The sequence below is a fragment of the Dermacentor variabilis genome, chromosome 1 (assembly GCF_050947875.1).
Source record: "Dermacentor variabilis isolate Ectoservices chromosome 1, ASM5094787v1, whole genome shotgun sequence".
NCBI lineage: Eukaryota > Metazoa > Arthropoda > Arachnida > Ixodida > Ixodidae > Dermacentor > Dermacentor variabilis.
In genome coordinates, this window is record NC_134568.1 from 242289158 (window position 1) to 242315825 (window position 26668).

At 48.0% G+C, this 26668-nt stretch overlaps 1 protein-coding gene across 2 annotated transcripts in view; it reads left to right on the plus strand.

Annotated features, from left to right (window-relative positions):
• The window catches only part of LOC142560377 (uncharacterized), a 157237-nt gene that overhangs the window by 61267 nt on the left and 69302 nt on the right, over nucleotides 1-26668 (plus strand). For both annotated transcript variants that reach the window (XM_075672432.1, XM_075672442.1), the window contains exons 11-12: nucleotides 10958-11210; nucleotides 20389-20630. In XM_075672432.1, coding sequence (XP_075528547.1) covers nucleotides 10958-11210; nucleotides 20389-20630 — 495 coding nt within the window. The remainder of the gene's footprint in view (nucleotides 1-10957; nucleotides 11211-20388; nucleotides 20631-26668) is intronic.

Sequence of the window (26668 nt, forward strand, 5' to 3'; positions counted from 1 at the left end):
GTACGCTGTCATATCTGACACACTCAAGCCTTTTTCAGAATCGCTGCCTGCTACAGGGGATCGCGAGAGGGTGTCGGCCGTGACTAGCGATTTGCCGGGAACGTACTGGACCGTGAAAAGATAGCGCATAAGGCGTAGCCGGAAGCGTTGAATTCGAGGGGGCATATCATCAATGGCCATCTGGCCCAGTAAAGACACTAAAGACTTGTGATCAGTTTCAAAGGTAACGTTTAGGCCACGGATGTACTCGTCAAATATTTCGGCTGCCCACGTGAGCGCTAGCGCTTCTTTTTCTATCTGGGAGTATCGCTGTTCTGTGTTCGTGAGAGAACGAGACGCGAAAGCTATTGGTCTACGGTGACCGTTTTTCTGCGTTTGAAAAAGAACAGCTCCCAGTCCGAAAGAGGATGCGTCCGCTGAAAGGATGGTAGGAAGCGTTGCATAGTACATGGCCATACACTGCGCAGAACAAATGAGCTCCTTTAGCTCGTTCAGCGCTTTTGCTTGGTCACACCCCCAGACCCATTCGCTATCTTTGTGCAAAAGAGCACGCATCGGAGCGGTAGTTTGCGCCAGGTGAGGCAAAAAGCGACCTAGGTGATTGGCCATGCCGAGCAAGCTCCTCAGTTCGGCGACATTTTTCGGTGCGTTTAGATTCTTAATAGCGCTGACCTTCGCTGGATCAGGCTCAATTCCGTTCTCATTCAGAATATGGCCCAGAAATCTCAGTTTATTAACGCCAAACAGGCACTTTTCTTTGTTCAGAGTCACGTTTGCGCTAGCTAGGCGTGACATAACATCAGCTAAACGTTCGTCATGCTGGGCTTTCGTATTACCAAACACTAAAATGTCATCCATGACGTTGACAACGCCTGGCAGGCCACATAGGATTTCTGACATCCTTTTCTGGAAATACTCCGGAGCGGACATAATTCCGAACGGTAGCCGGGTAAAACAGTACCTCCCGAATGGAGTCAAGAACGTAGTTAGTTCTTCAGAGTCCCTACTTAGTCGGACTTGATGGAACCCCGAGAAGGCGTCAAGCTTCGAAAACCATTTCGCACCCGCCAGAGAGCCTAATGCTTGTTCGACCGTAGGTAGCGTGAAGCGTTCACGAACGACGCACTTATTTAACTTTGTGAGGTCGACGCATACTCTCAGTTCCCCCGACTGTTTAGTTACCAGGACTATTCCTGCGCACCAATCCGTGGGGCCGTCTACCTTTCTAATTATTCCCATGCGCACGAGTCTCTCGATTTCCTGCTTTAGCCTTTCCATGAGCGGAATCGGCACTCGCCGCGGAGCGGTTATAGCATGTGGAATTGCGCCCGGTTGTAGCCTGATTGTGTATTCTCCTGGAATAGTGCCTAGACTACGACTCATGCGCGGAAAAAGTGTCTCATACCGTTGCTTGTCTGCAGTTAGCGAGTCGGCAAATTTAACGATACCTAAAGCCTCTAAGGCTGGCAGCCCGAGAAGTACGTCGCGAAGAGGGCTAACGACATAGCACGTTTGTCGGACAGTCCTCTGTTTCCACGCAATCTCTGCGACAAATTTGCCTAGAACATTGAGCTTGTTCCCGCCAGCCCCCTGTAGCACCTCGTCTGCATTATCCAGGTGGGTGGGCAATCCTGGAAATGTAGAAGGTAGAACCGACACTTCTGCACCCGAATCAACTTTAGCAAAGATAGGCACAGAGTTTATCAGAACCTGCACATAGCGCGCTTTCCCGGCCGCGTCAATCGCGCCAATGAAAGTTTCCCCAGTACCATGTTCGACAGCCGAGACGCGTACCTTTCTTTGCGCTGACCCAACTTTCTTAAGGCAGGCTTTCGCAAAATGTCCTTTGTTACCACAGTAGTGGCACTTGGAAGCTTTGGCTGGGCACGTCGACCTCGGGTGCGCGTCGCCGACGCAGTAGGGGCACCGTCCCTCTTTGTGCTGCGGGCGTTTCTGGTGGCCTACGGCATCCACGATGGCACCCTGGTCCTGAAGTTCTGGCGGGCTCCCGATGTGGGCACCCTCCGGTCGAAGGCTCTGCTGCTGCTGACGCACGGTTTCCTTGAGGCGAGCCTTGGCCAGCGCCGTAGCCAATGTCAGCTGCGGATCCATCTGCAAGGCCTCGGATAGTTTCATGTCCCGGAGCCCGACGACAAACCTGTCCCGGATGAGTCTCTTCTTCATATCCCCAAAGTCGCAGCGGTCTGCCAGCACGTGAAGTGCGGTTGCGAACTGATCCACCGACTCTTCTGGTCGTTGCTGGCGTCTGTGAAAGCAGGCACTTTCATAAACAATGTTCCGCTCTTTGACGAAATGACTGTCGAACCTCTGCTTGACGACATCGTAACTTTTTGCTTCATCGTCGGTCAGCTCAGATGTAGCAAAGACTTCGCGGGCTTGGCGTCCCATTGTGTAAAGTAGCGTGCGCACCTGGGCCTCTCCCGAACGTTCGTTGAGAGCTGTGGCGAAGCGGTAGTCATCGAAGTGGTCGATCCACGCCGGCCACTCTGACGTTTTGTCAAAGTCCAGCGGTGGTGGCTGCTGGAGCTCGGGGATTACCGTTGCGGGCTTGTTTGCCATTTTCTGGAAATGCCACCGTCCACAGCCTCAGCGAGATAGTTGACCACCGCCCACTTCTGACACCATGTGGTGACACGGCATGCGAGCGTGTCGCGTATGCGTGTCGGAAGGAACAGTCGACGAGCCGCGCTCCAGGTGACGAAAGGGAAAAGTCCCCCGTTTATTGTGCTGGCCGATAATATACATTCTGGGGACGTCACGTGTCACAAGTAGCTTGGCACTCGCAGTGGTTGTCCAGCTATCTGTCGTGACGTTACACGCCGCACACAGGGAGGCGATAACAGCACAGTCTGCACACCTAAAATGTGTGTCTGTTCTCCTCTTGCAGCGACGAGTTATGTTGGCGCACACATGATATCTTCCCTGCGTGCGGAGGCACCCTCTCGCGTAAGCGCGTTGCCGCAGGGAGCAAGAATACCTCATGAGCGGCGGTGATAAACAAAGAGCAGCGCCAATCAAGATAGAAATCAACTTCCGCCGCCCCTGCGAGAGTGGCCCGACAAAGAGAAAAATCACGTTTCGTGCATCTCTGTTGCGATGACACAACGGAACCGAAACCGTGAAAGTACGTTGCCACTGAGAGTGAGAATACCTCGCGAGCGGTAGTGATAAACAAGCTAAGAGCAGCGCCAATCAAGATAGAAATCAACTTCCACCTCCCTGCAAGAGAGTGTCGACAAAGAGAAAAATGACGTTTCGCGCGCCTTCGATGCGATCACGCGGCGAAACCGAAACCGCAAAAGGGGTGTTGCCGCAATCTGCGTGACGCACTGAAGCTAGAAATCAGTTCTGTTTATCTCCCCAAGAAGGTGGCACAAATTTCAAATGCTTCTTGTGCAGCCCCTCCCAGTGAGCCCGCATCATCATTATGGCGCAAAATTTCATACGGAGGGTCGAAACTGTACCCGTACGGCAAAGACCTTGCGGGACAGAAAACCGCCACCGTACATGTACGGCAAAAACCTTCAAAGGGTTAAAGAAGTCGTAGTTTTGGCCAAAAGGTGAAACATAGATTGCGATAGCAAATTAGTACACATCTGTGCAAAATAAGGATAGTAGTTTTATCGGTCGTAGAAATTTGTAATCATTCACTTACTAACTAAATTAACAAGCATGGTGTCACGTGTGCACAAACAAGCGTGAACACATCTCACTTGATCACCACACGCACTCGCTGTCAAAATGTTGTATCGAAAAAGCGCGACAGCAGCAGCGGGCGAATTGATTTTCGTGCTGCCTCTTGCTTTAATGCGAACTAAATGGCGAAAACACAGCGCACATGAAGCTATCGGCACTCATCGCATGCACTATCTGCATCACAGATTGCTTTCAAGATAGGGCCCATGCGGCCGCACCATACTCAGCAGCCGGCGGAGTAAAACAACTCCCCCCCCCCCCCCTAGTGCCTTGCGCATGATGGAAGATGGTGCGCTTTCTCCCGGCTTTCGTCGCTTGTTCGCACGAGATTGAGCCGCCTTGTCGGCCCACCTTCGCATGCTTTCACTCGCACATGCAGCATATGGAGCACAGCAATGATATCAACCTCGAACTTTATACATTGATGGCATGATGCTTCATATACGGCAACAGCATGATGTTTCAGCTCCTATACCGACGCCATCTGGATAAATGCGCCTGGAGTGTCCATATAATTGCTATTGCAATAATAAGCCACAGTTCATAACTCTGGATCCTCTGTATGGTCTGTTGGTGAGGCACATTTCCAGGCACTTCACCCACACTGTCGATACATAAAAAAAAAAATGTATTTATAAAAATATGCCTTGGGCTACTTTTCCGAATGTCAGGCTCAGTATTACAGAATGTAGGTTTTTGTGATTGCTATCACTAATTAAGAAGTTGACAGGCACTATAACCGAAATTTGCATGAACTTAGGCGGTTTCATTATCAGGGTAATCTGCTTCAAAATTCAGCTTAAGATGTTGCTTAAGACAGTTGCAATACAGTGCTCGTGTTGGTTTATTCTGTTTCATCGTGGTTTCGAAGTGTGCTGCCATATTCCATATTTCATTGTTGCACTAAAATTCAGCTTAAGATGTTGCTTAAGACAGTTGCAGTACAGTGCTCATGTTGGTTTATTCTGTTTCGTCGTGGTTTCGAAGTATGCTGCCATATTCCATATTTCATCGTTGCACCAAAATTCAGATTGGCCTGTTCCAAAGTGCTTCAAAATGAAATTTTATCTGCTCCAAATTGTTCCAAAATGAAATTTAGTCTGCTCCGAAATGTTTCAAAACGCAATTTTACTTGCTAAAAAAATTGCTCCAAAATGACTTTGGGCACTCCCACCCCTTCTTGTGCTTTGACAGTCTGCGGTAACTACGCACTTTTGCCACATGGGTTCACTTACTTGTTGGATTAGCCTATGATGCCTGGTTGCCTCCGGACTGCAGTTTAAATGCGCAGTAGCAGTGTTTAGACACAGTCTACTGCTTTACTTGCAATAGTGCCAAATAACAATGCTGTGACATTAAATGCTGCAGAAAGGCAGCGACGTCGACGGGTGAATGTCATGAAACTGACCGTGTTGGACCAGTGAGAGTCGCATCAGCAGAAAGCACAATGCATTCGTGTGTGCTGGGTGCACACTACGATCTGTGTGTCTCGCATTCGTGAGGCTGAGCACACCGCCAGTTACTGGATTGCCGAAGACATTTCCATGCAGGACCAAAACATTCCTACCCAATAGCAATTGATGCTGCAAATTTATGGTCTTGTATTTCTTAACGTCCAACAAACCTGCAACTACTTCTATGAAGACACGTTTCACTTTCATGTTATGAATAAATCCTATTCAAGAGGGATCAACCAATATTTTTCACCGACTTTGGTTTGTACATTGTCCCGATTACTGTAGTATGTTCTTTCTCACATTTTTTTTTTTCAAAAACGTATGAGCGAGCTTCTTCTGTATTTCTAACCTTGTTTGAAGTATTGTTGCTATTTCTGAAGTCATCATCATGCCCCCGGAGAAAGAGAGAGAAAAAGGCAAAGGAAAGGACAGGGAGGTTAACCAGAGCTTATCTCCAGTTGGCTACCCTGTACTGGGGGAGGGGCAAAGGGATGTGATAGGTGAGAGAGAGAAAAGGATTAAAATTTATTATGAAAAAAAATTTTCACACACACACACACACACACATGTACACACAACTCACACAAACTGTTTCTGTGGGCACTGTCACGCAGCCTGCAAAGGCGTTCCTAGTGTTACGTAGCGTCACCGTACAATCCTATGTCACACAGTGTACAGTCACAATTTGTCAGAAAGTCGTGTGTCTTTTAAGTACCGCAGCCTGATTACCTGATTAGTACTGGCGTTATTGTATATTCTGACCTTGAGTTTGAATATATTTTCTTACTGTTGTGCATAAATATAACAAATAATTTTATTTATTTATACATACTGCAGTCTAAATGAGGCTATTGCAGGAGTGAGATGAACAACAAACATACGACATATGTAAACAAGCTTGCATGAATTGTATCAGTGGTAGTGAATGGATGTTGCCCGGTAATGAATTCCAGACTTCAGTTGTTGATGAAAAAAAGTGTGTAAAGGAATCAGTGCGGGCAAAAAAGGTTGAGGTATTTAGAGCATGGTGACTCCTCATACATGAGGGTTTAGAAAAAGTCAAGTAGTTATCTAGAGAGGAGAGGCGAGGAGAGTTGATTAACGTGTGAAGGAATTTTAGGCATTCAAGTTTGTGACGCTCTGCAAGAGGAGTGAGACCAAGTAGGGGAAGAGAGTTAGGCGGCGAAAATTCCTTGTCATTTCTCCTACAAACAAAATGCACAGTCTTTTTTTACACTGATTCTAGTTCTTTGACATCACGGTGTTTGTATCGGTTCCATACAAAACAGCCATATTCGAGGATGGGGCGCATGAGGGTTCTATATGTAAGAAGTTTAGTTTTCTTGAGGAGCAACTTTACTCCGTAACAGTCTTAACATTGTCTTAATTCTGAACTTCAATTTCCTTAAATTCTTAAATCTTTATATTGTCCTTAACATTGTCTTAACATTGCCTCCTTAACATTTCTCGTGAGATACTCATGAGATACTCATGAAAATACCACAATATTGTTAAAAACATTTTAGTTTAGCTTAAGCAAAGCATGGCCGATCTTTAGATTAGTACACTTAGAAGGCACAATGACCATATCTTGAGGGGTGTTTAAACCTGCTATTGGCTATGGAGGCTGCAATAAACTACTGATAGCAGATACCGAGCAGACAACAGGGCACTGATTGACATATCTTCAGGGCGTTGGAGCATACTGTTGCCTAAAAAGGCTGCATGAAACTACTGAGATAGAACATAAAAAATGTGATGTACCACTGTCGCAGTCATGTAATCATGGCTTATGATATACAGTGTTGTTGCATCTATCGCATCATTGCGCCTGACGATTCATGGTAGATGTTCTTACAACAGGGCAGCAAGCAGACACTGAGCAGACATGGTGCGGATGAACACACCTTGAAGAGCAATTGTCTCTCTTGTTGGCTAAGAAACCTACAGCTTCCACTGTGCTGCAAGGAAGGAACTGCTGAGATAAAGTATAGTCAAACTTCAATGTAACAAAGTCGATAAAATCGGCACTTTATGTCATGTAGAAATTTCACTATATTGACAACGTACAGTCACCAACCTATTCTTATTTACATAGAAAGGGCCACAGAAAATGCCTGAATAATCAGGCAGTCCGGAAAAACGAAAATCATTTTTAAAAAATCTACTTTGTTTAACTGGAGAGCTGGCGGCCACTCTTACGGTTTGATGCTGCTTCGACGAAGTCCTCTTCACGGTGGCCATATGACACACAGAAAGCTGAAAGAAAGAAATGCAGGTTCAGTGCACTCTGGTGATCGATGCAAGCGGAGCTTTCGCATCCATTTCACCGCAGTGGCTTGCCAACATAACCTCGGGTGTCTCTTAGAGTGGTAGAACACCAAGTACTGCGTTCACTAAATGGAATTGCTGCTCTCCACACAGTTCGATAATGGGTGTCGCCTTGATTGGTATGACACCGAATGCTATGTTCACCCCAAACTGAACTGCTACTCTTCACGAAAAGGTCTTGCGTTTAGTACTACCTTAAGTCGCTCCCACCATACTGCCTCTACCGCTGGCATGTGCGGAACACTGAATTATGCTGATTATGCATGAATATATGCGCCCCCTTGTGCCTCTGATCGACACTGCACTCACCATCTTATGGCCTCCAAGATTTGGGGGCGCATCTGGCAGGCCATGACCAGCTAAATTCACCACTGCCAAAGACTCTATTCTGCTTTGACGGCCTCTCTCTATCACGCAATTTGAAAGGTGCGTTCACAAACAGCCACATGTAATTCAACCATTTGACTACCGGCGCCTGCAGTAGCTTCAGTTTATTGCCTCGGTCTTCCTCTCAGGAGTGAAATTTCGTTATGTTCAAATTGTGAATAAGCACATTTCGTTATATTGAGGCTAAAAATAATGGTTTTCTATGGAAGCGAAGTTATAAATGTTAAATAATTCCTAAAATCTCTTAATTCGAATTTACAGATAATTCGTACTGCTCTGTTAATTCCGGTAGAGTCCTATGTATTTGAATAGAGAAAAAACTCCTTTGAATTCAAACCCCAAAAATGGCATAACAATTATTCAGAACAAACTTTCTCACTCCCATGTACCGCTTTTTGCACTACGTATTTACACGATTGTAAGTCGACTCGAATGTAAGTCGACCCCCCCCCCCCCCCCCCCCCCCACAGCGCTTGACCGGAAAAAAAAAAATTAAGAGAGCATACCCGAGGGCGCATTCGATAACGAAAATTTATTGTTAGCCGACATGGTCACTCGACTACTCGTCTTCACTAGTGCTGCCATCGTCATCGTTGCTGCGGTCCCACAGCGCGTCGTGGTCCAGCGAAATTTCAAATTTGGCAAACGACCGCACCAGGACATCTTGCAGAACAGCAGCCCACGCCAAATGCACCCAACCACACGCAGCCATCACGGAGGCTCTTTTGACAGGTCCGGTTGGCGTAATTTCGCAGTCTTCTGCCGCCAGCCACTCGTTGTACTCACGGTGGAGCAGAACCTTAAAATTAAGGCGAAGGTCCGGGCTTGTTTCATGACCACGTCGCACTTCAATGGCAGGGACGATCACGCATTTCAGCGACGTACGCCGCAAGCTTAGCCTAAAACTCCGAAAAGCGTCCAGACTTCGGCACGTGGGAAATTTGTCACTTGCCGTCACAGGGTGAAAATTTCGCTTCGCTGCAGTCGCCACTCTCGCACCACCCATTTAGAAACATCGAATCTGCGGCCCGCTGCGCAGTGATTTGTTTCTTCGGCGTAAAGGATGGCAGCCCCCTTGAACGCTTCTGTGAACGAGTGCCGAACGATTAGTGGGCCTGCAGCACTCATGACGACTGGGGAAGCATAGAAGTAGCACGTAGCCGGCAGTCAAGTGGAACGCGTCAAAAAGTTCGTCAAACCAATTCCAATGCTTTTAAACACAGAAAGAGAAACCCGCGAGCGGCGTCTGCTCTTACATGAACTACCGATACCCCCCGCAAGTGCCGCCGTTCTGAGGGTGCCGCCACAAATGGGAACAGCGGCACTTCCATCAACTATCGACACCCCCCCCCCCCATTAGTGTTGCATGCATTGTAAGACTCTCAAAAATGTTGAAAAACCCTTCCGAAAAGCGAACAAACACGCGGGATAGCAAAAAGATACGGGTGGGGCCATAGAGCAAACATAAAATTGTAACTACGTTGTAGCTCTTGTTGGTATCGCTTTTTTTGGCGGGGCCATGTTTTGGTTTCGATTGTAAGTCGACCCCCCCAACTTCAGACTTTCAAATTTTAAAAAAGGGGTCGACTTACAATCGTGTAAATACGGTAGCTACCATAATCTCTCGTGCCATAAAAATGATGTGGAAAGACATGCCAGAGCAAGAAGAGCGGCGCCCTGCTTTCCCATCCAGCTTAAAGGAGCAGGAAGGAGCCCCCTAAAGCGTGCTTGATCACATTACCACATGTTAGCGCCCCCTCCCATGCCTCCCTCCCACCCCTGGCGTGCGCTCGATCACGTCATTTTCAACACTGGGCACGTGAAAGGACGGCGCCGCCAAGCCACCGTCTTTCTTGGCTCACCTTCGCACGTTTTCCCTTGCTTGCACAATCTTATTGAACTTGTACTTTCTACGGAACATAGGCTTCTTCCAGCACTTGTCGTCGCGCGCTGATGGAGGACCGATACTTTTTCAATGCGAGCTCAGTGACAGCTTTGGTCTTGCACCATGTACGGCATATTTGATTAAGTGCTATATTTAAACGGGCTCTCCTTAGTTCGAACTCTATTTTTTCTATTTCATACGTATAAATTTCCGGTCTCCTTGCACTTGGAGTTCGAATTAACAGTATTCTACAGTATATAGGTCCAGTGTGGCATCAGCATTAGTTCTGCATATCAGTGCAGTCGATACAAGGCCCATGCATAGCACCAGAGTGCGCATGTGGTAAAACTGTGCCACGCTGCACCGCCGACCGAGCTGATAGACCAAGGCCAAGGTCGCCAAATGATCGGTTGCCATCATGATTACTTAGAGCCCTTGCAAAGTGGATGGCATACCACTGGGTCCGATTTCTGCCTGGGTTGGTACACTGCTGGAGTGGTGCACTGCTGGGGTGGAAATGTGGTTGGGGACATGGTCTGTTCTAAGTAACTGCTGCTACTGCTCATGAGTTCAAATTGGAATACTTTGCACATTGAGATACGTGGTTATGGTCAGTCATTTCAAATTAACAAGAATCCACTGTATAAAACATTCGCATACCACTTTTTTTATGTCGCACGCACAGCACCGACAGCACTGTGCTTTGCCATGAGCATTGAGACGTTTGATAGCACTTCACGTGACACTCTGTGCCAGCATCTCATCAGATGCAAGTTGTGATGTCATCAACACTAAAACGGAATATACAAGCAAGCTTTTGCAGCTGGTGCAAGGACGGGTGTGAGGTTGAGCTTGATGTATGCTGTCTTCCCACAACAAACTGTGAAGTTGGGCATGAGCCGCAGTAAACAGAATCAAAGCACATGTCGCAATCTGTAGCATACCATGCTACATGATGGCTGCTTACCATACTGTATGACTGCCACCAATGTAGGCTTTGTTAGATCAGTGTCATTTGTCATGTAAAAATAAGTATACTAGCCAGGAGGACACAATTTAACCCGTGTATGTTTAAATATTTATACACATTTACATATGTAGTTGTACACATTTATATTTACCCTCTAGAAACCTGTCTTATTTATTTAATAAGATAAATCTTTCTGACTTCTCATTGCAGACTGCAGAGATGTGCGAGTGCCATGCCTGTACGCAGATGCAGTGGAATCCACAGTCGCTGCTGCAGTTGTATGGGGCACGTCCAATAAGCCTTGACCTTGACTCGCTAGACAGTTTAGCACAGATTAGAGACTGGGAGGAAGGCCACTTCAAGTCACGGCACTCTAGTGCTGAGCTATCACCTCAGCCAGCACCCCCAGGCACTGCCTCAAGTCAAAGCTCCCCAACCCCTGCACGTCGTCATTCTGAGCCTGGTGAGTACATGTTGCTGTTCATTGCAGAGCTTTTACTCCAGAGCTTCTACGAATAAGTCCTTACTAACAATAAACAGTATAACAAGAAATATAGTGTTGACATTTTTGTGGCTATATGTATATATTGTTTGGATCGCACCGCTGGCGCGATCGGTTGGGAGGAACTCGGCGCTGACGCCCGTGGTTGTACCTGGGTCGCAAGCCCCAAGGGTAGCGTTGGCCTGGCGGCCTGGGGTACAACTGGAAGCATCCGAAGGTCCCGGCAAAGCATGAGTCGACTGGTAACAACAAAACAACTTGTTTATTTTAACATCGCAAAGAGTTGGCGGTCAGGTTGACCGAAGTAGAGAGACGGGAGAGCACTTTACTCAACAGAAGAAATCGGAGCCCTCTTTTTTGGCGTCCGGGGGCAGCTGTTTTTATACTCTCGCAGTTGAGGGCAAGAAGGAACCCCTCAATAGACGAGCACGTGAATGTACAATGGGCTAATGGTGACGCACACTGTCGTAGCGCTGCCGGTCGGGCACAATGACTGTAATGAGAGGGTGATCCCTGCTTTCGCATCGCCTGGTTCGGGCACAATGACTGGAAGGATAGGGTGCCCCTGCTGTCGCATCGCCTGGTTCAGGCACAATGACTGGAAGGAGAGGGTGCCCCTGCTGTCGCATCGCCTGGTTCAGGCACAATGACTGGAAGGAGAGGGTGATCCTTTGCGGTCGCATCGCCGCAGTCGCGCCTGGAAACACCTGGCGGGGAGCGTTGCGGCGACGACGATCGGGCCAAAATGTCTGCCGCCCCGCCGCAGTCGCGCCGGCAAAACCGCGTGTCGCAGGCGAAACGCAACAGACCGCCCCGCCGGGGGAAGGAGATCCCGATGGACAGGGGACTGCATCCGCTGTCCGGAGGGATGTCGCTCGATGATGCTCATAACCGAAGTCGGGCGTCCCTCGACGTTTCTTGAGCGCAGCGCACAGAGAAGGCCTCGTTCTCTCGTTCAGGTTCGCACGGGACACTGCAAAGTGACTTCGGGAGAGTTCACATTTTTGTTCTCGTTCCCGGCAAGCGTTAGAACTACGCTGAAACTCAACCGCTCAGTCAGCAAGCACGGCACAACCCTCACTAAGCCCTGCCAGGCTCTTTCCCCTTTTTATACCACTGCCTAGTTCCTTACAGTAGTCTAGCATCACTCAGAACGCGTCCACAAATTGAAAAATTGCACTAGAAAGCATATCATCACTTTGAAACACTAAACAAAAGCAATATGTTAAAAAAAATCCTGCCTCAGGAAGAAAAACATCAGTAACCAACAATTTTGAGGCTGATTCCTACGTTAGGGGCTTCGACTTAAGCCATCGGCGTTACCGTTGAGACTCCCCTTTTTGTAACGCACCTCAAAGGAATATTGTTGTAAAGCGAGGCTCCAGCGCAGGAGGCGGCCATTTTTGGGAGAGATGGTCTGCAGCCATTGGAGAGGGCAGTGATCCGTCTCAATGATAAACCTCGAGCTGGCTAGATAGCATGACAATTTCTGAACGGCCCACACGAGACATGCACACTCTTTCTCGGTGGCGCTATACGCCTGCTCACGACTGGTCAGCTTACGACTAGCATACAGGACGGGGTGTTCTACTTCTCCCTTTTCCCGTTGGCACAGTACAACGCCCATGCCTCGCTCACTAGCATCGCACTGAACAATGAACCCTTTTGTATAGTCTGGCGATCGTAGCACAGGCTGGTTTGTTAGGGCACTCTTTAGGGCGCTAAAAGCTCTTTCCTTTGTCTCGTCCCAGACGACTGTTTGAGGCTCTGTCTTTCTTAGAGCATCCGTCAGGGGAGCCGCGATATCAGAGTACCTAGGGATGTACCTCTGATAGTAGCCGGCGACACCCAAGAACGACCGAATATCGGTCTTTGTGCGCGGTTGCGGAAAGTCTCGCACAGCGGCCACTTTTATTTCAGAGGGGCGGCGACGACCCTGACCAATCACGTGACCGAGGTAGACAACCTCGGCCTGTGCTAACTGGCACTTAGGAGCCTTTACTGTCAAGCCCGCTTCGCGCAGGCGGGTTAGCACTGCCCGCAAGTGTGTCATATGCTCAGACCAGGATGCGGAGAATATCGCTACGTCGTCTAGATACGGTAAAGCGAATTCTTGCTGTCCCCGCAACACTTTATCCATGAGGCTTGAAAAACAGTATGGCGCGTTCTTCAAACCAAAAACTCAACACTTTAGGACGGAATGTTCCCATTGGTGAAATGAACGCCGCATACCTACTAGCCTCTTCTGTGAGTGGAACCTGCCAATAACCCCTGACAAGATCTAGGGTGGAAATAAACTGAGCGCTACTAACTTTCTCAAGGCGCTCCTCGATGTTAGGGATCGGATAAATTTGATCCTTAGTGATGGAATTAAGCCTGCGGTAGTCGACGCAAGGACGAGGTTCCTTGCCCGGTACCTCAACTAAAATCAAAGGGGAGGTATAATCACTCTCACCTGCCTCAATAACACCGAGCTGTAGCATTTTCTTTACCTCAGCCTCCATAATATCGCTCTGGCGGGGTGACACCCGATACGCCTTGGATCGTACTGGCTCTGGGGAGGTAAGTTCTATATCATGAGTAAGTACAGAAGTCCTACCAGGCCTCTCAGAGAACAGACCTTGAAACTCTTGTAATAGCTGGTGTAGTTCGGTTTTCTGCTCGGGCGACAGCGGTGCTTTACTGATAAGGTCACTAATGACTTGACCGGTGTCTTCCCTGTTCGTCACTGAGCCTAGTCCCGGAAGCTCGACCGGAAGCTCTTCAGGAACGTTTACCATCATGCACACCACTGCTTCCCTTTGTCTATAAGGTTTGAGCAGATTACAGTGGTAAACTTGCTGTGCTTTCCGCTTTCCTGGCAGACTTACCACGTAGTTAACGTCCGACAGTTTCTGAACAATTCGTGCTGGGCCCTCCCACTGCACGTCTAGTTTGTTGTTTAGCGATGTGCGCCATATCATGACCTCATCGCCCACCTCAAAACGACGGGCCCTGGCTGTCCGATCATAATAAACCTTGGCCCTCTGCTGGGCCTTTGTCATTGCTTCACCTGACAACTCCTGTGCCCTTCTTAAGCGTTCGAGGAGCTTAAGTACGTACTCCACCACGACTGGGTCGTCGCCCCTGCCTTCCCATGATTCTCGAAGCATGCGAAGCGGAGATCGAAGCGAGCGACCGTACACCAGTTCAGCTGGCGAAAACCCCGTAGCCGCATGCGGCGCGGTCCTTAAAGCAAACATCACCCCAGGCAGACACAGCTCCCAGTCAGTTCGATGTTCAAAACACAACGCTCTCAACACGCGCTTCATGACGGAGTGGAGCTTCTCAACGGAATTCGACTGTGGGTGGTACACTGAGCTGTGTAACAGCTTTACCCCACACCTTTCGAGAAAAGTTGTCGTCAAAGCGCTAGTAAACACTGTGCCCTGATCTGATTGGATTTCCGCAGGGAAACCAACTCGCGCAAATATGGACAGTAGTGCATTAACTATCTCAACTGAGCTGAGTTCTTTAAGCGGCACTGCTTCAGGGAACTTTGTCGCTGGGCAGATCACAGTCAAAATGTGTCTGTACCCCGTGGCTGTTACCGGCAGAGGTCCCACTGTATCAATAACGAGCCGTCTAAAAGGCTCCGTTATGATAGGTACCAATTTCAACGGCGCCCTTGATTTGTCCCCTGGTTTGCCCACCCGCTGACAAGTGTCACATGTCCTCACGAAATGGTCTGCGTCCCGAAAACACCCTGGCCAATAGTACTCTTGCAAGAGACGGTCCTTAGTTTTCTTAACTCCTAGGTGTCCGGACCACGAACCCCCGTGTGACAAGCGCAACAGATCCTGACGATAGCATTGAGGCACGAACAGCTGATCGAACTCCACTCCTCTGCGGTCTAGATACTTCCGGTACAGGACTCCACCTCTTTCCACAAAACGCGCAGTTTTCCTGGCGATACCTTCTTTGACATTGCAGCGCACGTTTTCCAGGCTGCCATCCTTTTTTTGCTCGGCTATCAAAGCCGACCGGCTGACTTTTAGCAACCTATCAAGTCCGTCTGACGTAGGCGCGATGAGCAAATCAGTAGATAGCTCTTCTAACTTTCCCGCATCGGGATTTTCCTCTCCGGTATCTGGTGCCTTTAACGTTACAGACTCAAGTTTATTCAGTTCGGGCGTGCTCTGAATATCAGCTTGCTGCGCCTCTGACCCTTTTTCGTTGTTTGATAACGTCGGCCCCGCAACTACCGCCTTTGCAGCGAGCTCCCGAACCTTCGATCTGGTTAAGGCCTGAATACTAGCTTCACCAAACAAAAGCCCCTTCTCGCGCAGGAGGTGATCGGACCTGTTTGAAAATAGGTACGGGTACTGGGGTGGCAGCATAGATGACACTGCCGCCTCCGTCTCAAGCGCTCCGAAAGGTCCTTCAATAAGCACCCTTGCTACTGGCAGACACACGCTATGAGCTTCCACGGCTTGCTTGATCCATGCGCACTCGCCCGTGAACATATGGGGTTCTACGTAAGACGGGTGAACTACATCCATCGTAGCTGCGGAATCGCGAAGCACTCGGCACTCTTTCCCGTTCACGAGGAGGTCTCGCATGTAAGGCTCGAGAAGCTTCATGTTCTCGTCAGTGCTGCCTATTGAAAAAAACACAACTTTTGGTGTTGTTTCCGGACACTGCGCCGAAAAGTGACCCGGCTTCTGGCACGTATAACAAACGCGCGCTTGCCTCATCTCGAACCGCTTTCTGCGTTCGGCTTCGGCTGCCGCCGTCTCCTTAGGTTCGGTCGCACTGCTTCCACTCGCATCCGCACTACGCGTGTTCCCCTTTGCTCTCATGGGTGTGAACTTCGGCCTCTCAAACTTCGAGCCAAATTCACCCTTTTGACCGTCCTTAGCTCCGCGAGCCCGACGCGTCACAAACTCCTCGGCTAGCTCAGCGGCTTTAGCCACCGTACAAACGTCTGGCCTATCCAAGACCCAGTATCGCACGTTCTCCGGTAACCGACTATAAAACTGTTCTAGCCCGAAACACTGCAGAACTTTATCGTGGTCACCGAACGCTTTCTCTTCTTTGAGCCACTCCTGCATGTTTGACATAAGCCTATACGCAAACTCTGTATATGACTCACTTCTGCCTTTCTCATTTTCCCGAAACTTCCGACGGAACGCTTCCGCAGACAGCCGGTACTTTTTTAGAAGACTCGATTTCACTGTGTCGAAATCCTCTGCCTCCTCTCTATCCAAGCGAGCGACTACGTCGGCCGCCTCGCCGGGTAACAAAGTGAGCAAGCGCTGTGGCCACGTTTCCCGAGAGAACCCCTGCTTCTCGCACGTTCGCTCAAAGTTAACCAGGAACAAACCAATGTCCTCTCCAAGCTTAAACGGCCGCATCAGGTCAGTCATTTTGAACAATACGCGTTCTCCTGCACCGTGTGCCTGACTTCCATTACGAGCGCGTTCCATCTCTACCTCAAGACGCTTCATTTCCAAAGCGTGTTGACGGTCACGCTCTTCTTTTTCTTTCTGCTCTTTAAGTTCGCGCTCCTGTTTCTCTTTTTGCTCTTTAAGTTCGCGCTCCTGTTTCTCTTTTTGCTCTTTAAGTTCGCGCTCCTGTTTCTCTTTTTGCTCTTTAAGTTCGCGCTCCTGTCTTTTTGACCTCTCCTCAATAGTCTCAAGGCATTCCGACAGCTCGTCATCCTCAGCCTCTAACTCAAGAATAGCCTTTAGCAGTTCTGGTTTTCTGAGTTTGTCCGAGACATCCAGACCCAACTCTCTTGCAAGCTCCAACAATTTCGGTTTGCGCAACGACTTCAAATCCATGGCTGCTCTGAATGCTGCTTTCTCTACTGCTTACTATTGTCTTGCCGCAAACTAACCCGGCAGCAACGACAACCACAATTACCAGCTCTGTTTCTGACACTAACAAAAGCCTGGCAAAGCTCAGAAGAAGAAAGTCCCGCACTCACCAAACCTCGCAGGCAGGAATTCCGCGCAGTCGTTCCGCTGCAGGCAACCAGTCGTCACACAGGGCTCGTTGCACTGCTCCCGGATCGTCGTTGAGCTGCTCAGCATACAGTTAACTGCATCTCTTCGCTGCTGGCCTCCGTTGTCGTGATCTCGCCGCTGGCAGACAGTTGTTTGAAGTCGTAGGCGATCCCACTGCTGCCACCAGATGTTTGGATCGCACCGCTGGCGCGATCGGTTGGGAGGAACTCGGCGCTGACGCCCGTGGTTGTACCTGGGTCGCAAGCCCCAAGGGTAGCGTTGGCCTGGCGGCCTGGGGTACAACTGGAAGCATCCGAAGGTCCCGGCAAAGCATGAGTCGACTGGTAACAACAAAACAACTTGTTTATTTTAACATCGCAAAGAGTTGGCGGTCAGGTTGACCGAAGTAGAGAGACGGGAGAGCACTTTACTCAACAGAAGAAATCGGAGCCCTCTTTTTTGGCGTCCGGGGGCAGCTGTTTTTATACTCTCGCAGTTGAGGGCAAGAAGGAACCCCTCAATAGACGAGCACGTGAATGTACAATGGGCTAATGGTGACGCACACTGTCGTAGCGCTGCCGGTCGGGCACAATGACTGTAATGAGAGGGTGATCCCTGCTTTCGCATCGCCTGGTTCGGGCACAATGACTGGAAGGAGAGGGTGCCCCTGCTGTCGCATCGCCTGGTTCAGGCACAATGACTGGAAGGAGAGGGTGCCCCTGCTGTCGCATCGCCTGGTTCAGGCACAATGACTGGAAGGAGAGGGTGATCCTTTGCGGTCGCATCGCCGCAGTCGCGCCTGGAAACACCTGGCGGGGAGCGTTGCGGCGACGACGATCGGGCCAAAATGTCTGCCGCCCCGCCGCAGTCGCGCCGGCAAAACCGCGTGTCGCAGGCGAAACGCAACAATATTCTGCAAATGGCATTTTAGGGTTCCACAAGCACAACACCAAAATGCGCAGTGGGCTAAAACTGAAAACTGTTTTGCCCCATTCATTTCCACAGTTTCTTGATATAATTAAAAATTTTGCATTGCATTGCATTTTGGATTTATCCAAGCCACTAAACGCCACATTCGCACTTCGATAGTCTTTGCAACACACTCGTGAGGCTGCGGTGTGCAAGGCTCATCACTGTGTGATGCATCACTGTGATGCATCACTGCCGTGCAACTTGGAGGTTTTGCAAGCGGAGGATCTCTTCCACATGCTGCGGCATCTGCCTGGTCGACTCTTGTTGCTGGCGGATGACGGACGATATTGCCGTATTCTAAATGACATGCAGGGTGCATTCACGCATGACTTATGGTACAGGCATGTTAGTGCCATCACAGAGCAGTTTCGATAAAGGCTGGTTTGCTACCACACTGCGTCAGTTTCTACCTTGTTTGGAATAAAAATGCGCAACAAGCATTTCAGTGTATGCAAGGGGCACCGCTGCCGACCACTGTAGCTGTGTGCTGGGCAAGGTTGGCTTTTAGGCTTAGCATTGTGATCAGTGTTTTGAAGACAAGTTTGCAGCTCAAGTGACTTGTGACATTTTTGTGCGAAAAATTTAAAAATTATCTGCGTCTGAGACTTCGTTTGTGCCAGGACGCCATTTATGGCACCTGGTGCAAGGGGAGCGGTAGCTGTATGGTCGGCATGCGCTGTGTTACGGTGTGCAGAGCAGCAAGCAAAAAAAATTGCTTGTCTATGTGTTATCATGAGTTGCATGGGGAGTGGTATCATGTGGTCAGCATGCGCTGCATTACGGTGGGCGAAGCAACAAGGAAAGAAAAATCGCTTGTCTATGTGTTATCATGAGTTCCTCAGTCAGCAGCGATATCCTTTGAGATTACAGATAACACGCCCAACCTCAAACGTCAGAGGCCATGTGCTCACATGTCAGTGGCACTACTACGGTTATGGTCTCACTCACATGGCACTGTGGGAAAGCTGGTGAGGTTCCTTAAAGTCAGAAAGTTTGAGAACCCCTAACAGTTCTGAGTAAATCTATAGCTATGGGTAAAAATTTGGCCAATCAGGCAATTTAGCACCTCACCCCTGTAACACTGTCCTCAGTAACTTGATGTAATACCTAGTATGCTGCAAGATGGCATCTTAGGTCCCTTTCTCTTTTTTTATTAATACAAGCTATCTTCCTGGTGACATTTTCAGTCCATATGTTTTGTGTATATCAAAAGTTTACTGGTGACTTTTTTGCTTCTAGAATGCTCTAACCTGCTGAAAATGGGTGACCCCTCGCAAATGATCCTTGCCCTATCCATAAGCAAACTTTTCACTTGCTCCTGTAAATGCATCAGTTCCAACTTTATTCTCTTACTGCATAACATTGTGGAAGTAACCCAGGGCCGCACTCATGTAAGAGCCGCACCCCCAACTTGGCAGCCCAAAATTAGGAGAAAAAAGAATAATGCCTTGATTCGAGCTATATTTCTGTTCGCAGCCGTGAGGTGATCGTATTAGAGCATTATGAAAACAATACCATGTGCTCTCACAGGCGTACGAAATGCGAAAACACCCGTGTGCTTAGATTTAGGTGCACGTTAAAGAACCCCAGGTGGTCAAAATTTCTGGAGTCCTCCACTACGGCGTGCCTCATAATCAGAAAGTGGTTTTGGCACGTAAAACCCCAAATATTATTATTATTCTCACAGGCGTATGCACGGCCAGAAAAAATTGGAGCAAATTGGCCCTCCCCCATTTAAATGCTGCACCTCATTGAGGTTGCAAAAGAAGTGTGAATCACGTTAGTGTATATGGTAGGTGCTTCAAGTACCTGAGTTTGTAGATAGCTTATCATCTAATATTAATGCTGTCTGTGCCAAAGCATCAAAATCATTAGGATTAGGATTCATTATGAATAATTATGCCACAACTTGCGAAGGACTCTCTGGCATACATAAACTGACAAACCTAAAATGTAGCTTGTGTTATCAGTATGGTTTTGTCAAATTTCCTTAGAAGTTGCACATGATTGACTTAATTTAGAGGCAGCGATTCCAAATTGAAATTTGAGGTTAAAGATCATGTCATGGCTGGCCCCTTAACTGAACACGATTTAAGCTTGTGCCTTTATTTTTATTGACTTGGTGTCTTTCATTCTCATAATAGTAATTTCCAGATGCTTTCTTTTTCTCTCTGCAGGAACTTGCTTGGACTCTGACTGTGATAATGCCTTGTTAGATGGTGAGGACTCAATGGATGACTCGTGTTCAGAGCACAGTTCCTCGACAACAGCCTCTAACCAACGAAGTGCTGGCGAGAGTCGTGTCTGTGACTGTTGTTATTGCGAAGTGTTTGGCCACGGAGCGCCTCCTGTGGCTCCTGTTAGCAAGAATTACCAAGAAATGCGGGACCGGTTACGGCTTATCCTTAGCAAACGAAAGGTATGTCCACTTCATTTAGTAGAATCAAAAAGAAATCCTCTTGCACATGTTTGCAAAATTAGCGGGTGTCTTGTTTCTCCATACTGTTCTCTTCAAGGGACACTGAAAAGAAACACTGACTGAGGGCATAAAAGCAACACAGGCACCATGAAAAATGCTGTGGTGGAGAACATTAACTTTGACCACCTGAAATTTTATAATGTTCACCCAAGTCATAATACAGAAGCATCTTTAACCCGCCGTGGTTGCTCAGTGGCTATGGTGTTGGGCTGCTGAGCACGAGGTCGCGGGATCGAATCCCGGCCACGGCGACCGCATTTCAATGGGGGCGAAATGTGAAAACACCCGTGTGCTTAGATTTAGGTGCACGTTAAAGAACCCCAGGTGGTCAAAATTTCCGGAGTCCTCCACTACGGCGTGCCTCATAATCAGAAAGTGGTTTTGGCACGTAAAACCTGAAATATTATTATTATTATTATTATTATTATTATTATTATTATTATTATTAGAAGCATCTTTACATTATGCCTCCATCAAAATGTAGCCATGGCAGCTGCCAGTGAGGAATACACCAGACTTGCATGCCTAGCTCCATCCTACTCCTGAAATGTGGTTTTTTGAGAGCCTCTTGTTCTACCATATTTACTCACGTAAGACCCGCACCTGTGCTACGGAGCACGAAAATTTTGAGAAAAGTTTCACACGTGCATACCCGCTTGCATGGAATGGCATGTATTGGGGTAGCTTGCGCTACTCAATCCCGGAGCTCATGTTGCATGCTCGTTAACTTTTGCAAGCTGCTACTAGCTGGCACTAGTTATTGTCCTGCCGACGATAGCATCATCATTGTCATCAGGGTATCCCATCAAATCGCATGGCACAGATCCATTATGCTATCGGCTGTGCTGCGGCTCATTGTTTAGCTGCATCATGCTTTCGGGCACATGAAGAGGGCATCGCTGCAAAAGTGCACGTGGGTATTGAAAGTGGGGCGTGTGGTTTTGTTCAAGACTTTCATCAAGAGCTTCAAGATGTCGGAAATGTAGAACCGTATGAACAGCACGTAGGACATTGAGCTTTGAAAGGGCAAGCTCGTAGCCATGAGCATGCCTCGTTTAAGGCCTGCACCCTGTAAAAAAGAAAAAAATATAACAATTAAAGTGCAGGCCTTATATGGGTAAATACAGTATGTTTGCAGAAGCTTGTGGCTGTAGGCATGCCTAATTAAGGCTCGCACCCTGTAAAGAGAGAGAGAGAGCAGGAGGGCCTTACATGAGTAAATTCAGTATATCCGTGAGAGCAACCTCCCGGACTTTGACTCTGCGCAGCGCCTCTTCCACCTTTCCCTTTTCATCCATATGACTTCAGTCAAGGGGCGATCATATCTTAAAGAATAAACATGTCATCATCATCATCATCATCGTCATCCAAAACGGTGGACTTGGGTGGAAAATGGTTGATCACAAATGGCTGGAGGTCAAACTTCCTTACTTAATGTTGAACCACAGCACTTACATCATTGTGTCATCGCAGTTGTTATATTTTCACATATTTGAGTCCTTTCTGAGTTAGGTAAGACCTCATAAGTTGCCACCTTGAGTTTTATTTTTTGTTTTCTAATGCAATGTAACCTTTTTTTTTATCAGTAACGAATTGATCAGCCTCTATCAGGTGCTGTGTAAAGTGGTGCCAGGGGGAGCTGGTGCAGGAGTTTTCTATGGTACCAAACGTCTGGCACCAAATATCACGGCACTTATGATATGCTTAATGACATGGCTCATGCCCCAAAAGGGGTCTTTGCCTCAGCACTGGTTGCACATTGGCATTTGGCTACATAGTTGTGCTGCCTACAGTTCGCAGTTTGGCAGTGTTGACACATACTAATGATTTGAACACCAAGTTACACAGGAAATATGATGCCAAGTGGCATACATGCAAAACTTAAGAGACAGCAGGGCAAAAGGAAGTGGGTGAGCTTGTAGGCATGCGGAACACACAGAAAGGGTGACATATTCACTGTTAAGAGCTTTAGTCTCTGTTCACAATCCCTTCTCATCATATCCACTTGTTTGCTTTCTTCTTGCCTTTCCAGAAGAAAGTTTGCCTTTCAGTTCTCCAGAGATCCCCACCATTTCGCATTGAAGGGTGTGCCATTCACTTGGCTTATTTTGCTGCATTGCGCTGCTTGCATTTTTTCATTGTGCTGATGCTGTGCTACTGTCTCGTAAATAAAGAAGTGGAAAAATTTAGACTTCACAAGGAAGATTGAAATAATTTTCTTAGTGGAGCAAGGCAAGAAATCATCAGTGGCGCAGGCATTAAGAATTCCATAGAGCACCTTATACAGTAATCCCTCATTATAGCGAAGTCAGCAGGACAGTGAAAAAATTCGTTATAAGCAGTAACTCGATATAAGCCACCGCTCGAGAAAAGCTAAAGCAGTCGAGCTTCAATTACGCCACAACTGCGAGGAAGTGAAAATACAGTGTATTCAGAGAAGCAAAAAAGGTGCGAAAAATTGTTCAGGTGCAAAAAAGGCAGTGAGGTTTGGCTGTTTCAAGTTCTTACCGAGCGCAAGCGAACCCTGCTTTAATTTAGCCAAGCATTGCACGAGGCCGTGTTCGTTGCCCATGAATTCAACTTTATCACTGTAGACCACACCACAAAAGCACACTCAAGGCACGCCTAATGAAGCATTGTGAATAACACGCAATCACATGGCCTGCAGCATGGATCATAACGCACGCGCTGTCGGCGCCGAAGTGACTGAACGCGGCGGGTGACGCAGAAGGCAGAAGCTTCAAAATGTCGTCAGAGCAGCTCGCTTTCCTCGTCAGTGCACGCTGGTGATGGTGACGGTTGCAACAGCGGCCTTGGCATCGACTTCGCCTGTAGCGGAAAAAAGGCGATCGGAGTTGTGGAGACCAAGAAGTAGGAACCGCGAAATGGCAACCGTTGGTGGAAGATTGTGCTCGGGAGGGCAGGCTGGAAGAGGGCAGCTTTGGAGGAGCAGCGACATCGAAACTGGCAGCGAGGAGACGAGGAGTTGACATGAAGGCAAGTGAGAGGAGTGACTGGCGTCTGAACGGCTTGCAGACTGGAGAGCGAATGAGGAGGGGAAGACAGTGGCCATGTTATAGGGGGAGGGGGGCAGAGGTCACGGAAGCAGGGTGTCTAGAAAAACTCAGGGGAAAGCTTAGGAAATTTGTGCCTCTATCAGGGAAAATTAGCTGTAATTTTATTGAAAGGGGCGAAAGTCATGGTAATGCTGGCTCAAATAACAGACAGGAATCGTAATGAATTGTCTTTGACGCCCTGTTGTTGGCTGGAGGAGTTGCCAGTGTACAGTCAACGACCGACTTTCCAGATTCCCAATAATTTGCACGGCTTCGCGGCACCACCACATACCCCATAGAGTCAATGTACCAGAACATGTGAAATTTTGGATGCAAGCACTCTTCGCCGTCCGATTTTCTGGACATTTTGCTGTGACCACTGGTCCGAAACCGCATTAATCAAAGCCACCACCGCTGCCATTTTGATTACCTCGCCGCCTCGAACCGGCGCTCTCGCACACAGATCCGCTGGCAGCCGTAGCCACCACTGCGGCAACAGTAGGCCTAGCTGCTTCGATGTTTGCTATGAAGCGTCTTGCCGTTGGTGCCACGTTTTTTATTTAAAGAATTTCCTGCTGTCGGCAATGGCACGGACTCTGCCTTTGTGGTCCTCGCGAGTGACTTGTCAGCTTCGCCTCTGTACAGAAATGTTACTTGGTGAAGCATATGCAAAAGTATTGCAGTGAAGCATAACAAGCGTGGGACACTGACAAGCTATTGCCACGTGACACAGTATGTATTCCTTAATTATACATGTGTGCACCCGGTATTACCTGTCGCAATACGAGCACCAATATGCCTAATACAGGCCCGCAGAGCAACAGACCGACAGGCCTGCAGAGCGTTTTTAAACGTGCCTGTGGTGGATTGAGCCCTTAAGGGCAGTAAATGACATGCATTTATTTTTTGCAACTGGCCGATTTTACAGATGTTTTTGTGGCTCCTAGGGAGTTCGAAAAATTGGACGTGGACTGTGTACCTGACCAAGAAGATGCTTCAAATGGTCCATGGGGCGAACGAGTGGCGGAAGGAGGACAAGAACAGAAAGGACTTACGCATTGGGGAATGAACGGGAAAGGAAGCGTGCTGCCGCCGTTTTGAGCTCAGAAAACAAAGTGTTGGCTGATGCCGAGATGCAGGTGTCCCTCATCCAAACCAAAATAAACTCTAAAGCAGTGAAACACAACACTGAGGTGTCATATGCGGGCTGAGAGTAGGTCAGGACAGTTGAGGTTGACTTACGAGCTGTTGAGAGAGAATCTCAATTGTGACAAAGTTTGGGCCTCATACCACTGAGCTTGCTATCAGTTGATAGAAATAGCTCATATTCGAAAATGTTTGCGTCTGTATGCATCTACATTTTATTTGTATTTGAGAATGTCCGACTCAATTTGCAATTTTTTTCACACACATTTTATTTGCTGTGCATTTTACTAGTCCCTCCCTTCTGTTCTTTTTTTGAATAACATACACTACTCCTTAGTATTCAAATTTGATTAAGCTTTTTTTTTTTTCATATGCTTACTAGAGAGTGACAGCATTGGGCGATATGGTTTCAGCCCGTCTTGACATAAAACATAGTTCTGCATCACTTAGGGAATTTTGCAAAGGCACTCAGGGAAAATCTAGAAACCTCAGGGAATTTGGGAATGTCAACTTGGTAGACACCCTTGGAAGACTACAAGAGTATCGTGCTTGAAAGCACTGCAAATGCCATGGCTCGAGTCTGAGGTTGTGCTCAAAAAACGATTAGCCGCTCATTGGGGGCACACAGCGCAATCGTGAAAACTGAACGGTTTTACAGTAGGGGCTTTGCATGATCACTGGGCAATTTTTTCCTGAGGTGTGCAGCCTTGAAGTTTGCAAAACGAGTTTTTCAGTGCGCCGTTGTAGACGACACTATGCTATTTCTATGGTTCGAATATCAGTGTTTGTGCGCCATCACGTCCGCTCCATTGACATATGTCTAGGAACAAAATTCAATGACTCTACCACGCATTTGGAGCGTTTGCCCAAAGTCAGATTGCGCGAATCTAGCATGACCGGCTTGAGAAATTCACCGGGGAAACAGCAGCTTGCGTTGACCCACCATGTTGAAACTGACGATGCTCGGATTTTTTGTGTTTTCAGCAAGTTACCGGTAGATCTGCACTGTCAAAAGTGCAACGAAGCTAGGGGTGGTGTCGGCTTGCGATGCAGGCCGATTATGGCGAGTGGCAAGCAAATTTCGAGACCGGCTTCTCCAAAGTTGTCTTCCCAATTTGTTAATGTAGCTCCTTGCGTCAGACGTAACACTTATAATCGGAGGGACACTTCTTTTGTGCTTTTCGGCACGTTTCAGTGCCAGAAGTGCTCTTTAGAGCGGTAAAACTTTGCTCATTGAGCGCACCCCAAGGAATGCTGCAGCACAAGTCTGCCCGCAGTCTTTTGGGCACTTTTCGGCATCCAAGAGACGCAGTTTGCTGCCATCGCAAAGTGTCAGGAAAACTTTATTTTTGTGCAGATTTTATCACGGGGAACACCAGCGATGTACTTACGACCGAGATTAACGGTTTGGGTGCATTGCACAGTGGAATTTGACTGCGTCTGTTCGCTCTGCAGTAAACAGCTGGGAGCACTCTGCACTCGCGTGGTACCTGTTACTAGATGGTCATGGGTCATGGGTTTGGTACTTTTGTGGCCTGTTCTGTGCTGGCATGAGACTAATTTGTTGGCAGTATTAATTTGACACTGCATGCGCAAAAGGATCGCCGCCGCTTCACAGCGATGATGCCTCCGCCACTTCGCTCTAAGTGGGTCAAGCTCTTTGTGTGCTTTGAATAATGCAGCTTAAACTGCATGCGTTTGGGTATAGAGTGGAAGAAATTTCAAATAAAGCGATTTCGGTATGATGAGAAATTGCTGTATATGTTTAGAATAAGT